The sequence below is a fragment of the Sus scrofa genome, chromosome 17 (assembly GCF_000003025.6).
Source record: "Sus scrofa isolate TJ Tabasco breed Duroc chromosome 17, Sscrofa11.1, whole genome shotgun sequence".
In the NCBI taxonomy this organism is placed as follows: Eukaryota; Metazoa; Chordata; class Mammalia; order Artiodactyla; family Suidae; genus Sus; species Sus scrofa.
The window spans coordinates 50397628-50414569 of record NC_010459.5 but is presented as its reverse complement, the minus strand read 5'-3'; the positions used below and the strand labels follow the sequence as shown (position 1 = coordinate 50414569).

Below are 16942 nucleotides of genomic sequence, written 5' to 3'. Positions count from 1 at the left end.
GTGTCCATTGCTGTGTAGTTTTCTGTTGCACAAATAGCCTCCCATTTACCCATTTGGTCAAGGACTTCAGGCTGTTTCTGCCATTCACTATTATGGACAGTGACCCTGTTTTTACACCTCTTGGTGTATTTGTCCTTGAGCGTGTCCGGGGCAGGGGTTCTGAATTGGTTTGGAGCCACAGACCCCATTGGAAGTCTCGTGAAACCTGGGGACCCCTCCTCAGATTCAGGGTACAACTGGCTTCAACATCCCTGGACGGTGTCAGCCCGTTTGGGGGGAGGTTTGCGAAGCCCCATCCCAGCCAGCAGTGCATACAGGCCTGCAACTTGGCATTGTCTAAATTGGTTCACACTAGGGTTTTAAGTAGCCCGGGTGCCCAAAGGAGACAGGTCTGGAGGCAGGGAAGTGCTCCCGGGCTGCGGGCAGGGCCCCCCTTGAGTCATTCCTGCCTGAAGCCCCTGGAGTTGAGGGTTGGGAGAGTTCCTTGCTTGCGGGTCTTCCTTGCCCACCTGAGAAGAGACAGGAGAGGGAACATTGGAAGGGAGGTAAGTTCCACTCCCAAGTCCCCATCCCACTGGGGACCTGGTGCCCTGTCTTTCTGGAGCAGGAAGGGCGGGTCCCAGGATCTCACTCGTAAACGTATAACGGTGAGTGTTGGGTTGCACGGCTGGGCTCTTGCTGACCCGCCCTTGCCTCCTGCCCCCGCCAGCGGATTATCACAGCAATGGCTACACGGTCACCAATGGCTGGAAGATCCATAACACAGCCAAGAACAAGTGGTTTGTCTGCATGGCCAAGACGGCGGAGGAGAAGCAGAAGTGGCTGGACGCCATCATCCGTGAGCGGGAGCAGCGCGAGAGTGAGTGGCTCGGGCCTTTCCGGGATCCCTGGGGGGACGGGTGTGGCTTCCCCCAGTCCCGTCACTTCTATAGAGTGAGCTGTGTTTAGGGAAGGGGCACAGGGTCCTTTCCAGAAGGATCAGAGCTATAAAAAGCAGGCCTTTGAGGGGGCAGGGAGCTCTGGGGCTGTTTAACTTGGCGGGACCTCAGCTCGTTTGGTTTAGCCCTCTAGGTGGATGGGGAAGCTGAGGCCCGTGGAAGGGACTCACCCAAGGTCTTGCCGATGTGCTTGGTCGTCCTGGGATTCTTGGCTTCCTTCACCCTTGAGGGTTGGTAGTCAGGAGGCTCCCTAGGTGCCTCTGACCCCTCCCTGGTTCTCTTCCCTCCACCTGGGGTTCCTTTTGTTTGACATTCACGGATTCTGTCTGGGAGGAGGGTTCTTGGGGTTGCCGCTTACTTACCTGTGGTTGTGACTCTCTGAGCCCCTCGAACTGCAGAGCTGGTTGTGATTGGGGGGTGGGGGCTGGACTGTTGTGCAGGGATCAACAGGAAGGGGAGGCCGTGGTGTGTTTGGAGGTGAGTCGTATCCGCTTCCCAGACGTCGGTGGTGTGTCTGATAAATGGGGATGGACGTTCCTGCTGCAGAGCGTCGTGGTGCTGCTAAATGAGGTTTGGAGTCAATCAACCCTGCAGATGACGTGCAGTCCTAAAAATGGTCCCTACCTCCCCACTTTACAGAGGAGGGAACAGAGGCTCAGTTTCCTCCGTATCTGTCTTCTGTCCACTTGAAATCAACCCTTGGATGTGTCGTGGACATCTCACACCATGTCTAATCAGAATTCTCCCTTCCTTCCTTCCTTCCTCCCTCCCTCCACTCAGTGGCACATGGAGTTCCCAGGCCAGGGATCAGATCTGAGCTGCAGCTGTGATCTACACTGCAGCTGAGGCAGGGTGGGTTCCTTTTACCCACTGTGCCAGGCTGGGAATTGAACCCGCGTCCTGGCACTGCAGAAAGACCACTGATCCTGCTGTGCCACAGCAGGAACTCCTAATCAGAATTCATAACTTCCGCCTTGTCTTCTGCCCTAAACACACTCATCCCCTCGACGTCCCCATCTTAGAAAGTGGCTCCTTCATTCGTCCAGGAGGAACTCAGATTCAAACTCTTGGTGTCCGCCCTGGTGGCTGCCTGCTCCCCTGGTGCAGTAGATCGAGTCCCTTTAATTCAGCCTAACACATACATGCCGAGTCTATCCACTTCTCTCCTGTCCCTGCTTCCTCCCAAGGACCGGTCACCACCATCTCAGGAATGAACAGGGGCCCAGCCTGGCCAGATCCCTTGATTTTTTTTTTTTTTTTTGGAAGTTAGACATCTGGGGTTTTAGGTGATGGTTCTTTATTTTAAATGTTGCATCATCAAAATTTATTTAAATGCCATTAGGCCAAATAAACTACCAAACTTGGCCCCTGTTGGGGCAGTGTGTGACTTTTGACACGGATCAGAGCTGGGTATGTGGTCGGGACTGGGTGTGGCTGATCAATATCTTTGTGGTCAGGATGGAGGGCTGTGGTCAGTGCTGGATAGATGTGATCATGAGTGGGGTGTGGCCTGAGGAAGCCTGGGTTGTTAGAATCAGGGTATCGTTTAAACCCTGAACTCAGGGCTGAGTTTACAGGGGTGGTGCATCTGCGGTCAGGAGCACAGATCTGGAGCCAAACCTGAGGGTCTAAATCCTAGGTCCACTTCTTCTAGATGGGCAACCTTTGACAGAGAACTTAAATTCTCTGGGCCTCAGTTTCTTCATCTGTAAAGTGGGAATAATGGAACTTGTAGGTTTCCTGGGAGGATCAAGTGGCATAGATTACGCATTATAAAGGCATTTGCTGTTATTATTTGCCATTGCTATTATTGTCAGGATTGGACGGGGTCCAAATAGAAACTATGGAGCAGTGATTGGGGTCCAGAGAAACAGGCAAATTTCCATCCCTGGCCTGGAGGGAAGATCTCAGTGGGCTTTCTGAAAACCTCTGAAGTCAGAAACCCATCTTCAGGTTGAAGGGTCGACCTGCTTAAGACTCTGGGACTTAACCTGTCTGGGCCTCAGCTTTGCCATCTGTGAAATGGGGGAGCTTAGCCACCCTCCCCTACAAATTTCTCGTGTGGGGCCACTAGCAGGTGCCTAAAACGGTCTCTGACATTCAGTGAGTGCTCTGGGATAACCTCTGGCTGTGGCAGTAATGGGGGGGCAGGCGTTCAGGAGCTGCAGCCCCGCCCCCTGCTCCCCACTGGTGCTGACTCCTGCTCCCTTCATAGGCCTGAAGCTGGGCATGGAGCGCGATGCCTACGTCATGATCGCGGAGAAGGGAGAGAAGCTTTACCACATGATGATGAACAAGAAGGTGAACCTGATCAAGGACCGCCGGAGAAAGCTGAGCACCGTCCCCAAGTGCTTCCTCGGCAAGTGAGTGGCGCCTCTGCTGGATCCCTGGTTCTCTGTTGGAGGCTGGAGGTGGGCAGCCCCCCTTGGCTGTTCCCCGCCTTGCACCTTCCCCCAGGAGCCCTTCTGGGCACAGCCAGTAAGCACCCTGCATCCTTAGGGAGCCAGAGATCAAGGATAGTGGGGTCCCCATAGCAGGTCTTTCAAATGTTTTTGACTACAAATCACTGCATAGTGGAAGTTTTACACTGTGACCCTGTATACACATCCAGCCAAAGCTTCGCAGAACTTACTATGCCTGATACACTCTGAAAAGATGTTTTTATTCTATTCTATTCTTCATTTCAAAAATAATGCTGAGTGTGACCCATGAAATGGACCTCACAAACTATGAATGGGTCGCCCACTGTGGATTGGAAAACACTGCTGTAGCATTCAAGAGAAGAGAAGCCCTTCTGAATATGTCGAGCAGAGAGGTGTTTAAGGCAGGGGCTTGATTTCAAAGGCTTTGGAAAGACTGGAAGAGCAGGCTGTAGGCCCCTGAATTAACCTGTTTAGAGGCCGTAACAAACTATCACCGACTGAGCAGCTGCCACAACAGAAATTTATTTTCTCCCAGTTCTAGAGGCAAGAGGGCCCACCGAGGTCAAGGTTAGTGTCTGGTGAGGCCTCCCTTCCCGAGATACACATGTTGGGGGTGGGGGGGAGTCCTGTAAGTTTTTCAGTACTTTGGGCCTCCAATTTCAATGATGTTTGAAAAGTACATTATTTCCTAATAATAAAACATGATTACCCTCGACCCCATTTTATAACCTAGGATCCACGGGTCAGAGCACAGGTGAGACGGGATTGGAGCCTGAACCCAGGTTTAAATCTCATTCACCTGAAAGAGGGGGCTGGCGATTGGGTGGTGCAGAAGCTCAGTCCCCGTAAAACCATCAAGCTGGTCCTAGGCCCTGTTGTGTGTTAGACTCAGTGGTCGACACTCTGGAGAGGCTACAAGAACACGCAGGGCTTGTGACCTTGTGAGGCTTGTGGGGAGGGAAGCTCACCTGCCAGGCTAGGACTTTATTTAGAATTTATTAACTTAGACCTCACCCGTTTCCCAAAAGCTTTTGAAAAGGCCTCGGAGAAAAGCCGCGGTAATTATTATACATGTGGGAGGGGACGTCACAGCAGAGACGGGGTCATGCGGTTACCTTGCGGATCATTTTGTGGGTGACAGCATTTGCTGATGGGGTGGGGAAAAGGAAATTCAGGAGTGTGAGCTCCAGGGAGGCTGGACTGCCGCCTGCTGAGAAGGGGAAGGAGACGGAGGGAGCTTTCAGGGCTCGGGAGCAGTGCAGAGGCTCTGTTTGGATGCCTACATTGAGACAGGCCCACGGCTGGAGATGGGAGTTTGTTAGCTGGGTATGAAATCTCTTTTTTTTTTTGGTCTTTTTAGGGCCGCATCTGCAGCACATGGAAGTTCCAGGCTAGGGGTTGAATTGGAGCTACAGCTGCCGGCCTACGTCACAGCCACAGCAGTCCACGCCAGATCTGAGCCCATCTGCGACCTACAGCACAGCTCATGCTGGATCCTTAACTCACTGAGCAAGAGCAAGACCAGGGATCAATCCTACATCCTTCATGGACACTATGTCAGGTTCTTAACCTGCTGAACCACAATGGGAACTCCTTTTTTTTTTTTTTTTTTTTTTTTTGGATATGATATCTTGACTTGGGAAGCAAAGTCTGGGTGGGAGACCTAAATGCAGGGGATGTGGGCATTTAGATAGTTTTCAGAGCCGTGAGACTGAATGAAATCTGCAAGGGGACGGGTAGAGAGAGGACGCAGGGATTAGGACGAGGAGGGATGAGGCAGGAAGCAGGCGCCTCTGTCTGCACACGTTATGGTTGACGTGCCCGGCAGGTGGTCCTGTGTGGAATGGATGTTGGATGCGCACTTGGAGACTGAGCTAATTGGTACAGCCTGAGGCCTGTGGTTGGCAGGGCAGCGGGCAGGGGCTTTTAGGGGTAGTTCGGCCCCTGGAGGGGTGACTCGGATGCCTTGGGGTCAGGCTGTCTTTGCCCTCAGGGCCAATGACCCCAGCAACCAGCTCCCCAGGAGGGCCTGTGGAGAGGGGAGTATGGGCCCCAGACCTGCAGGAAGCAGGCAAGGGCAGTCTGGCTGGTCTCCACCAGTCAATCCCTGATTCCTGGGCAGAAAGGAGGGTTTTCTTTCCGGAGGGGTTTGCTTCCGCCCCCCCAGGGTCAGAGGACCTCCCACCTCTTGCCAAACCCTTCAGAGAGCTTAGTCCAGCCGGATGGGCTAACCTGTGTGCGATTAGGGGTTCAGCAGAGCACGCTGTCTCCACAGGAAGGATTAGGAGGGATTTCTTTTACGGCCCATTTGAAGCAGGGCCAGGAGTGCAGCTTGTTTTGTAATCACCGGGGCCTTCAGGACCAGACTTCCTGCAGGAGATAGCGCTAATAAAACTCTCCTCCCTGGCCCGCTGTGCTCTGCACTCAGCCCCGGAGGCTCGGGGGTCCTCCTCCTGGTCCCCTCGGGTGGAAGGAACCCGCAGCTCCACAGACACAACTGTGGAGCCTCTCTCTGCTCAGGGCGCTGCTGCGTGGCCATTTTTAACCTGCATGGGACACGGTGAGGCAGCTTACTGCCATTATTCCCATTTTAAGGGTGAGGACGCAGAGGCACAGAGAGGGAAAGGGTCCGCACAAGGTCACAGAGCCTCCCCTCGGAGGCTAGGATTTGAACCCGGGACTCTGCCCTACCATACTCCACTGTTTTTATCCTTTTTTTTTTCTTTTCTTCTTCTTTTTTTTAAGGGCCACACCTTTGGCATATGAAAGTTCCAGGGCTAGGGGTGGAATTGGAGCTGCAGCTGCTGGCCTACACCACAGCCACAGCCATGTGGAATCCTAGTCACGTCTGCAACCTACCGTATCATTAACCCACTGACGCGAGGCCAGGGGTCAAACCTGCATCTTCATGGGTACTAGTTAGATTCTTAACCCACTGAGCCACAATGGGAACTCCTGTTTACCCGTTTTTTTTTTTGTTTTGTTTTGTTTTGTTTTGTTTCCCTTGGTATTTTTAGGGTTGCACCCGCAGCATATGGAAGTTCCCAGGCTAGGGGTTGAATTGGAACTGCAGGTGCCAGGCTGCACTATAGCCACAGCAATGCCAGATCCCAGCCGCGTCTGCAACCTACACCACAGCTCAGGCAATGCCGGATCTATAACCCACTGAGCAAGGCCAGGGATCAAACCTGGATCCTCATGGATGCCAGTCAGGTTCATTACCGCTGAGCCACAATGGGAACTCCCTCTTTATCTATTTTTATCTTTATTTACTTTTCATTCTTCCTCGATAGTTAGCTGTCTCTGTAACTGGGTGGGGACTCCATGAATACAGAACTGTCTGATTTATCTTTATAACCTTCAAGGGTTGGGCTTTGAGTCAGACTTGGACTCAAGCCCTGGTTCCTCCCACCTTCTAGCTGTGTGACTTTGGGCAAAGTTTCTTAACCTCTCTGAATGTCAGGAAATGATCAACTAGTGAGAGATAATAAAACGTGCCCTGCCAGATTGTTGGAAGATACAGTGAGAAAACGCATGTGACACACTCATGCCCCCACGTTGTGGGCAAGCATAATGGGAATGTGTATTGGGATTAAGGGGCAGCCCATTTCTGCCATGTCAGAGACAGAATTCATAGATGGCACGTGAAAAAAACCAAGGAATAAAGTCTGTGTTATTTCTGGAGGCCTCATGGCAGGAACATGGCGTTTGCCCTCTAGGATCCTCAGATTAGCTGCGGAGACTGACTTGACTCATCCTTCCATCCCAGTCATTCAGTGCTTGCTAAGCCCTTACCGTGTGCCAGCAGCGAACAGGACAAGAGGAAATCCCTGCCGTCAGAGAGAGAGCCATCCAGTGAGGGAATCAAAGAGTATACAAGTCGATAAATACAAGCAAGGAAGGGAATTTCAGTGAGCAACGAGTGCTATAGGAAAATAAATAGGTTGATGTAAGGAGGCCAGGAAAGGGGTGCAGTTTTTCTAGGGTGGGTCAGGAATGCCAAGCAAGAGCCAACCATGAGAAGATCTGAGGGAATAGCATTTCTGGCAGAGGGAACAGCAAGTGCAAAAGCCACAAGGCTGGAATGAGCCTTGAGTAAATTGAGGGACAGCGAGGAGGCCAGCGTGGCTAGAGGGAGGGAGTGGCCGAGGTGGAGGTGGCGGGGGGATGAGGCTGCAGGGGTTGGCAGGTGCCAGATCAGGCAGGTAAGGGCTGAAGGGTTCAGATTCTGTTCCAGGTGCTCTGGGAACCCACTGAAAGAGCTGACGCAGGAGAGGGAGGCGAGGATGAACTCATCACTCAGGCCTTGAATGAGAACACTTTAAGAGCTCAGGGGACAAGGTGTGATGGTCTCTCTGGCAGGGCAGTCAGGGAAGGCTTCCTGGAAGGAGAAGGCCTTTGGTTTCACCCTGGACAGAGTTAGATGTCATTAGATGAACTGAAGTCTGGGATTAGATGAATGGAAGAAATGGGATTCTTGTACTCAGGGTGAGTGGTCACTGGGTCTCCTCTTGGGGCCTTTCCTGGGAGGCCTGCCAAGACCTAGCTGTATCTCCTGTGCCCAGCATCAGACTTGGACATGACACACAGCTGGTGAAGTACACGCACGCTATTGGAGGACAGGGAGGAAGAGGGATGGAGGCTGACACATGCTAACTCTCCCTGGTCCCCCCACTCCTGAATCTCAGACGTCCCACCCAAGTAGCCTGACCTTCTCTCTGTGTCCCCAGTGCTCCGAGATAACGTCTTTCTGGAAGACTGGATCTCGCTGTCCTTTGTCCCCCAGCCCCCAGCAGCTGGCAGTTGGTTGGCTTCCTAACCTTACTCCGCACTCAGGGCTTTTGTGAATGCTGATCCCCCTGCCTGTAACACCCTTCCTTGCACTCTGGTGGCACATGGTGCCCCACTGACCCCATGCAATTCACAGATGTGCTCTCCATGGGCCACACGGCACTTTCGGAAAATTGTGGATTCAATGTCAACATTTAACAGTTGGGAGATTTCACAGGAAATGCTAGATTTCCGGCTTCCCTTGAAAAGTTTCAGATGCTTTAGTTTTCCCACGTGGCCACTGTTGGCTGCGCTGAGGGGCTGCCGTCTTCAGAAGCACTGGCTGGTTCAGCAGAGTTTCCATCTGGCCCCTTTTACTCATTTATGAGGTTCAAGGTCCTTGCATTAGAGGTGAATTTTGTCCGGTTTTGTACGCTGGATCCCTGCTTAAGATTCAGTATGATTAGAAAGTTACCCAGTAAAATCCAGAAAGACCATCAATGAACCACTTGCTTGATGGAGCCTGTTGAGGCCCAGAGAGGGACAGCAGTTTGCCCAAATTTGCCCAGCAGACTGTGACCCTTCCTTGATGCTCAAAAAGGAAGTGGAAACCTGGGTCGCACTTGCTGTCGTCTGGGCTGCCTTTTTCAGCCTGGTAGCTGCTGTGGGGAACTTCCTGTCCCCCCACCCTGGCTGCTGGTCCATGCCAGAGGTGGCCCCCACGGGACGGCTGGTGGGCAGCGGGGAGGCGGAGCCTGCGGCTTCTGAGAGAGTACACACTCCGCATCAGTTCCCCACTCTCAGCTGCTTTCTTTCTGCCTCGGATTCTGGGGCCTTGGAGACGAGACCTGGAGGTGGACAGGACCCAGAACCAGCTCTTCCCTGCTCGGGGCTCCCCCTGCACCAACCACGTGGATCTCTTCCCCCGCCCGCACCGGGGCTCTCTGAATGCCTCGGGGCACACCGCTACCTACACACAAGGCAGGTCTTTGCCCAGCCAAACACGGGCAGGCTAAAAATAGCCCTGCCCCCTCTGGCCCTGTAATTGGAGGCAGGACAGCTGGTTTCCATAAGCAGGCGGGTCTGGCCTGCTGCCACCAGCTTTCATTGAGTACAGATTGCCCCGCGTTCCCGGCACCCCCCTTCCCTGCTGACTTCCAGTGGGCTGAGCTCTGCACGGAGCCCGAACGTGCCTCCAAGAGCCAGGACCGGGCGTCTGGCTGTGCCTCGGCCCCACTGGGCAGTCACATAGGATTTGCCTGATTTCCTCTGGGCCGTGAGCATGTCTTTCTCCCCGAGACCTTCCTGCTGAGCCCCAGAGTGTTCCTTCTTGTTTGATGGTTCTTTCCTTCATTTGCTCAAAAGATTGTTGAGCCTGCTGTGCTTTTCTCCTCTTCCATGGGTTGGGGGAGCATAGAGCTGTGAATTAGGTAAAAATCCCTGACAGCATGGAGGGGTCCTTCTGGTTCAGGGAGATGGCTGATAAACATGTAAATAAGTCTGTAAATAGTACAACTCCAGGGATAAGTGCTAAAAGGAAGTAAAACTGAAAGATGGGATGGATTGTGTGGGGTTGGGGAGACTGCTTTTGAGGAGGTAGTCAGGGAAGGCTTCTCTGAGGAGGTGGCGTTTGAACTGAGACTTAAAGATGAAAGGAAGAGGCTGTGAAGAACTACTGGGGGAAAAGGTGTTTCTAGGCAGCAGGAATAGCAAATGCAAAGGCCCCAACGCAAGCAGGAATCTGTTTTTTTTTTTGTTTTTGTTTTTGTTTTTTTTTATTTTAAGAAGGGGAAGATGGTGGGTGTGGCTAAAGCAGAATAAGCGAGGGGTACAGGAGATGAGGTGGGACAGTTCATGCAGGGCCTTGTTATCAGGTGGGCAATTTGGGTGTTTTTCTGAGAGTAACCAGGAAGCCCGTTGGAGGGTTGTAAGTGGGAGAAGGACCTCATTTGCTCACCACTGGCTCTCCTGACTCTCCACTATCATCTTTCTGGGTCCTTATTTCTTCCTGCTTATTGGTTTCTTGATGCCTCCGTCTCTCTAGTCATCCGTCGTCCATCCCCGACTGATCCACCCAGTAATCTCTCCACTACCCATCCATTCCCCTCGTCCCTCCACCCCCAACACCCCGTCATTTCAGTCCCCTAATCATGTATCTGCCAGATCGAGTCATGGCTCACTTTTCATTCACTTATCCACTCATGTGTCTGTCTGCTCTCCCCTCCTCCCTTCCTCCCTCCCTCCCTTCCTTCTTTCCGTCCATCCATCCTTCCATCCAACCAGCCTTCCGTCTGACCATCCACCCACCTATCCATACATCCTTCCATTCAGCCAGCCATCCATCCAGCCATCCAGCCATCCAGCCATCCATCCAGTGAGCCTGAGGTGGGGCCTGGGGTCTGCTCACACCCACCTCTCTGCTGTTGGTCTTGGGGAAAAGCATCAGGCCTCCCCATGACCCCCAGGCCTGGGAGTCCTGAGCACTCTGCTTCCCTGCGGGCAGTTCTGGCTGCCAGTCCTCGCAGTAGGTGGGCCAGGTGAGTTTAGTGCTGTTCCCTACAGTCCAGGACTGGGGAGGTCCTCTCAACCGCGTGTTATGTTCCTGGCAGTGAGTTTGTTGCCTGGCTCCTGGAAATTGGCGAGATCAGCAAGATGGAAGAAGGTGTGAACCTGGGCCAGGCCTTGCTGGAGAATGGCATTATCCACCACGGTGAGTGGGGGCTGGGCCCAGGGGGCGGAGGGCTAGGACAGGGTCGGACCTCACCTGCGCTGTGCTTCCACTAACTTGGGGGCCGTTTATTTAGTTCTGTGCAGCTGCCTGCTCCCCGGGCACAGTGTGGCCCCAGGAACGTGGCTGCCCTATAAGACTGCTCGCAGGGCTGGGAGACCCAGCATTCTCCCAGGGCACCTGCAGATCAGGGCCACCCCCAAAAATCAGGGCCAGGGGAGTAGGATTTTCTCTTTGTCCTTTCAAAAGAGGCAGGCTTAAGCCACCCAACAAACATTTATTGAGCGCTTTTTGTGTGCACTGTCCCCACAGCAGTGAAGGGGACAGATGAAAAGCCGTGTCCTTGTGGGGCCCACGTTCAAGTTGGAGGGGCAGATAATAAATGAGATGAAGGAAACGTGGGTGATAAAGGGTGATGGGTGCCCAGGAGGGAGCAAAAGTGGGCGCGGTGTTCACCTTCGAATGGGAGCGTTGGGGAGGTGAGAAGGTGAACACTGGGGGAGGGAGGGAGCCAGGTGGGCATGGGCTTCCAGGCAGAGGGGACAGCCAATGCGCCTCCCCGGGACAGGCGTGTGGGTGGTGTGTTCAGGGAATGGTGGGGAGGCCGGTGTGGATGCTGTGAAGGGGCCAGGACGGTTAGGAGATGAAGCCAGAGGGCATGGGGCAAGGGGCCAGGGGCCAGGGCCTTATAGGGGATGGTGGGTCTGTTGCTTTTACTCTGAGGGCAGCGTGAAACCAGTGCTGAGTCTTTTGAGTAAAGGAAAGACCTGCTTAGACTTAGATGTTACCAGGATCCCTCTGACCCTGGGAGGGTGGCAGCTGTGACAGCCCAAGTGTGGACCAGGGTGGGAGTGCAGAGTCTGATTCTTAACGTTTAAAGGCAGAGCCTGCAGGATTGGCTAATGGATCCAAAGTTGGGGGTGAAGCAAGAGGAGCATGAGGGGCGCTTCAGGGCCACTGTGTAGAGGTGGTTCCCTAAGTCGGGACGACATGGTGTCAGACCCCGGCCCACTTCCTGGTCTAGTTCCAGGGAGATGCTGGGCAGGTGGGTCCCAGCGCAGGCTGGAGGGGGGCACCTTTGGCCTCTCAGGAGACTGGCAGACGCCCAAACCCCCAGGCTGCAGGTTTCCACAGCACCCCGCATGTATTGGGAGGTCCTGGTTTCTGAATTGGCGTGTGGGCAGGGGGTTGGTGGATTTGCACCTGGCACAGGACCTGGCTGAGTGGAGGGTGATATTGGTAGGTATGGGTTGGGAGGGGCCGAGGGGCATGCCTGGCCTCACCAGCCCTGGGTCCCTCCAGTCTCCGACAAGCACCAGTTCAAGAACGAGCAGGTGATGTACCGCTTCCGCTACGACGATGGCACCTATAAGGCCCGGAGTGAGCTGGAGGACATCATGTCCAAGGTGGGGACCCTTCCCTGACCCCATGACCTGGACCCCGTGGTCACCGCAGAGCAGGCCTGTGCCCCAGTGGCCTGTTCTCCACTGCCCCAATGGTCCCCCTTGCCCCATCTCTCCCAGAAGCCTGGGTTTGGAGGCCCCTGAAGGATGTGGCCTGATCCCAGACGCCCTCTTTTTCTCTTTCAGGGTGTGAGGCTTTACTGCCGTCTTCACAGCCTCTATACCCCCGTGATCAAGTAAGTTACTCTCTCCAGCCTTCAGTTTCATCTCTGCCTCTTCTTAGCTGTGTGGCCTTGGGCCAGTAGCGTAGCCTCTCTGAGCCTCGGTCCTCCCTCCCTCAAAGGAGGCAGTACCTGCACCTGCCCTGTAGGTTTGTCATCAGGATCGAGTGAGTTAATTTGTGGGAACCACTGCAGAATGGTGGTGAGGGGTGTTCGTTCGGGGGCCAGATAGGCTGAGCTTGGCTCTCAACCTGCTAGGAAGTCACCAGCTATGTGCAGCAGTGTTTAACCGGCTAGTGCAGCGATGTTGTCTTCTGTGGAATGGGGATCATAATAGATCTACCTTGGAGCCTTTGCACATGCTGTTCCCCTGCCTGGAATGTTCTTCCGCTACCATATCTGCCTGTTTTCCCCCCTTACTGCCTTCAAATGTCTCCAAATCAGAGGGGCCTTCCCTACCCACCTTTTTAGAGCCTCACCCTCTGGAATGCACTGCCCTCCTTACTTCGCTGTGGTTTTCTTCCCGAAGCTTGTCAGTGCCTGACATACGCTGTATTTATTTCTTCATACATGCTCTGACTTCTCTACTGAACTGTACACGCACCGAGGACAGGGGACTTGCTCACTGCCCTGTGCCCCCGCCCTTGGCAGCACCCAGCATAGTGCTGTCCGGTAGAACTTCCTGTGCTGATAGCAGCGCTCGCTGCCTGTGCTCTGTGCCTGTGTTCTGTACCAGTGTGGTAGCCACTAGTCACATGCGGCTTTCAGTTCCCTGAGACTGAAAGGTGTGCTCTCAAGTCTGATTTAACATGGATTGATTGAAAAACGGCCACTTGCTGGAGAATGCAGGTCTAGGGCAAAGGAGCCCTCAGTAAATGTTTGTTGAATGATTGTTGAGAGGGTGTTCATTTCTTTTGCCTCTGTTTCTGCATCTGCGAAATGGGCATAAGAATAGCTCCCATCCCTTAGTTGTCATGAGGATTAAATTTGAATGGCGCCTGGCACATAGTAAGGGCTTTATTGGTGCGGGTAGTTGGTGCTTGTCTTTACCCTGAAGCTTATGGTGATGGATGCAGGGACAGGGAGGGTGACCTTATCCTTACCTGCTGCTGATGCCTCTGCCCCCCTGTCCCGACAGCTCACGGGAGTGGGGAGGAGGGGCTTTTCCTGTGCCTCATCGGAGGTCAGGCCCGGGGAGCCCCTTTCATCTCTCGATCTGCTTCCTTGCCTTTTTGCAAGCCCAGAAGGCAGGTAGGGCCACCTCGGTCCAGCCTCTGACCTTGCGGGAGAGGCCCCTCTGTCAGCCCCCAGAGGAGAAAGTGGCTGGGTCAGCAGGAGATCCCCACTTACCGCACATGTGACCTGCTGGGCCCCCAATTCCTGAAAGCCTGAGAACTTCCCAGCTGGCCTCTAAGAGCCCCAAGGGGCTGGCCACCTAAACTCAAAGGCTGAGAAATTGTTGCGGTCCGGCTGCAAGGTCAGCGCAAGCCTTCATACCAAGAGTGTGCAGGAGGTAGATGCTATGACAGGTCAGCATGTGTGTCAGCAAAGAGCCAGGACCAGCACAGACCCCTGCCCTCTGCTTGGTGCTGGCTGTGCACACCGGCCCACAGGGGCGTTGACGCGTCTGTATAGCTTTATTACCTCTCAACACTCGAATGTTAATAACAATAAAAAAAAAGAGGAAAGAGCTGGAAGTTTTTCTCACCATTCAGAGTAAATCAGGTTTCTGTGAGCTCAGCGTTCTTGACAGTATAGGCTGGATAATTGTTTGGGGGCCGTTCTGGGCAGTTAGAGGCTTTTAAGAGCATCCTGGGGAGTTCCCATTGTGGCTTAGCAGAATCAAAACCTGATTAGTATCCATGAGGATGCGGATTCGATCCCTGGCCTCGCTCAGTAGGTTAAGGATCTGGGTCTGGCGTTGCCCTGAGCTGCGATGTGGGTTGAAGATACGGCTTGGATCTGGCGTTGCTGTGGCTGTGGTGTTGGCTAGCAGCTGCAGTGCCGATTCAACCCCTAGCCGGGGAACTTCCACGTGCCACAGGAGTGGCCCTTGAAAAAGAGCATCCTGGTCGCTACCTTCTAGATGCTGGCAGTACCTCTGCACCCCCAGCTGGGTCGTGGCAGCCAAACATGTCTCCAGCCACAGCCCTGTGTCCTTAGAGGGCGTGGTCACCCCTGCTTGAAAAGCCAGGCTGGAGGGAGTTTTCAGAGCCTTGGAGCCCCTGCCCCATCGCACTGTTGGCGATAACGGGGTCCTGGGTTGGGACAGACCTGCCCCAGGTGACACTGAGACTGAGGCATGGAGTCAGGGCCGGCCCCCTGCATCCAACCCACGGCTGGGAGAGCCTGGAAATCCTTGGGCCTTGAGCACTTCGAGCAGGGACGTTGGGACTGTTGCCCCCACCCCGCCCCACTGACCTGCTCATGGCCTGCTTCCCCCCGCAGAGACCGAGACTACCACCTGAAGACGTACAAGTCGGTGCTGCCCGGGAGCAAGCTGGTGGACTGGCTGCTGGCCCAGGTGAGAGCATCTCCACCACCACCCGGGACGGACGGGCTGACCAGGACGTGGGCCCTGGAGGTTTTTTAAAAAATGTGTTGTTATTCTTTCATTGTGGTAAAATGCACGTAGCATTTACCATCTGAGCCATTTTTAAGTGTACAGTTCAGTCGCCTTGAGTCCATTCCTCTTGTTATCCAGCTGTCACCACCGTCCACTTTCTAAAGCACTTTCTATCTTGCAAAACAGAAACTCTGTCCCCATTAAAGAGTAACTTCCCGTTCCGTCCTCTCCCCGCTCCTGGCAACCACTCTTCTCTTTCTGTCTATGAACTGGCTGCTCCGGGTACCCGGTGCAAGTGCTGTCATACAGCGTTCGTGCTTCTGTGATGGGCTCTTTCACTCAGCATGTCTTCAAGGTTTCCCCACGGTGTAGCCTGTATCAGAACTTCCTTCCTTTCAAAGGCGGAATAATATTCTCTTGTGAGGCTAGAGCACGTGTTATTTATCCATCAGTCAGGGGACACCTGGGTGGTTGCTGCCTTGAGAGTTTCTCTTTTAAACCTGGGATGGCAGAGTTTTCATTGTGGCTCTGTGGTAACAAACCTGATTAGTATCCATGAGAATGTGGGTTCGATCCCTGGCCTCACTCAGTGGGTTAAGGATTTGGCGTTGCTGTGAGCGGCCGTGTAGGTCGAAGATGCAGCTCGGATCCCGCGTTGCTGTGGCTGTGGCGTAGGCCAGCAGCTGCAGCTCCGATTCCACCCCCAGCCTGGGAACTTCCATATCCTAAGGGTGCGGCCCAAGTTGATCTCCTCCTGGCACCAAAGTGAATCCTCTGTATGGAGTTATCCCCTGAGCAGGAACTGAGCTGAGTCTTGGAAAATCTACACGTTGGTTTTGCTGCAACTTCCCAAAGGCAATTGTTCCATCGAGGTGCAGTGAATGCTCTTATCATCCTGCCTCTTGTCCTTTATGGCTCTTGTTCATAGGGCCCTTACTCTGGACCAGTCTCTGTCTGGGCTGTGCAGTATCTCATTGAGTCCTCCAGTGCACATACAGATGGGGAACTGGGGCCCAGAGAGGCCAAGTACCTGGTCCGAGAGCACACAGCCTTAGGGCAGCAAAGCTGGGGCTCAGACGGGCCCATCTCACCCACTTGTGCCTCAGTTCTGCGAACTTTTCAGGGAGCCTGTAAGAACATTCATTCATGGTAAGAAGAATGTATTGGCTCCAAAGACGAGGAGACAACTGCAAAATCAAGATGAATGAATGTTCAAACTTTTACAGAGTGCAGTTCTGTGACAGCCACATTAATTGTTAAATTTAGCATTCATAAAAACTTCATTCCATTCAAAACCAATTTGCTGCCTGGATTTTCTCATGTTGAACAAATTCCTGATGATTGCCTAGAAATCATAGCCAATCTGTGTCAAGTGAATGCTTCTTTGTGCCAAATAGCTTCAAAAGCAAGTTTAGAAAAATCCTGGAAAAACATTTTTCAAGCCCCTCAAACGTATTTAATGTAGGATGTGGGTGCATTGTAATGTGTTTGCCATGATGTGGGGCCCTAAGGCGTGGGAGGTCTTGAAATGACCCTGGATTTGAATTCACATTTACACGGCTGGGCAGCACGAACTGCTAATCATCAGACTCACTGCCCTTCCTTAGGATACCCTGAAGCCAGCCCAGAGCATGTGCTTTAATTATAGCCAGGCAGGCCTGGGTTCAAATCTCAGCACTGCCACTTCCTAGCTGAGTGATCTTGGAGAAGCTTCTTAACCTCTCTGTGCCTCAGTCTCCACACCAGTAAAATGAAGCTAGAAACAATACCTTCTGGAGTTCCCGTTGTGGCCCAGCGGAGAATCCGACTAGTATCCATGAGGATGCAGGTTTGATCCCAGGCATCACTCGTGGGTTAAGGATCTAGCATTGCCGTGAGCTGTGGTGTAGCCTG

The 16942-nt window shown here is 53.4% G+C and overlaps 1 protein-coding gene across 1 annotated transcript in view; it reads left to right on the top strand.

Moving 5' to 3' along the window:
- PREX1 (phosphatidylinositol-3,4,5-trisphosphate dependent Rac exchange factor 1) overlaps positions 1-16942 on the top strand; it is a 198130-nt gene that overhangs the window by 135833 nt on the left and 45355 nt on the right. Inside the window, 6 exon segments of the mRNA XM_021078040.1 lie at positions 710-859; positions 3154-3301; positions 10741-10841; positions 12162-12265; positions 12449-12498; positions 14932-15007. Coding sequence (XP_020933699.1) covers positions 710-859; positions 3154-3301; positions 10741-10841; positions 12162-12265; positions 12449-12498; positions 14932-15007 — 629 coding nt within the window.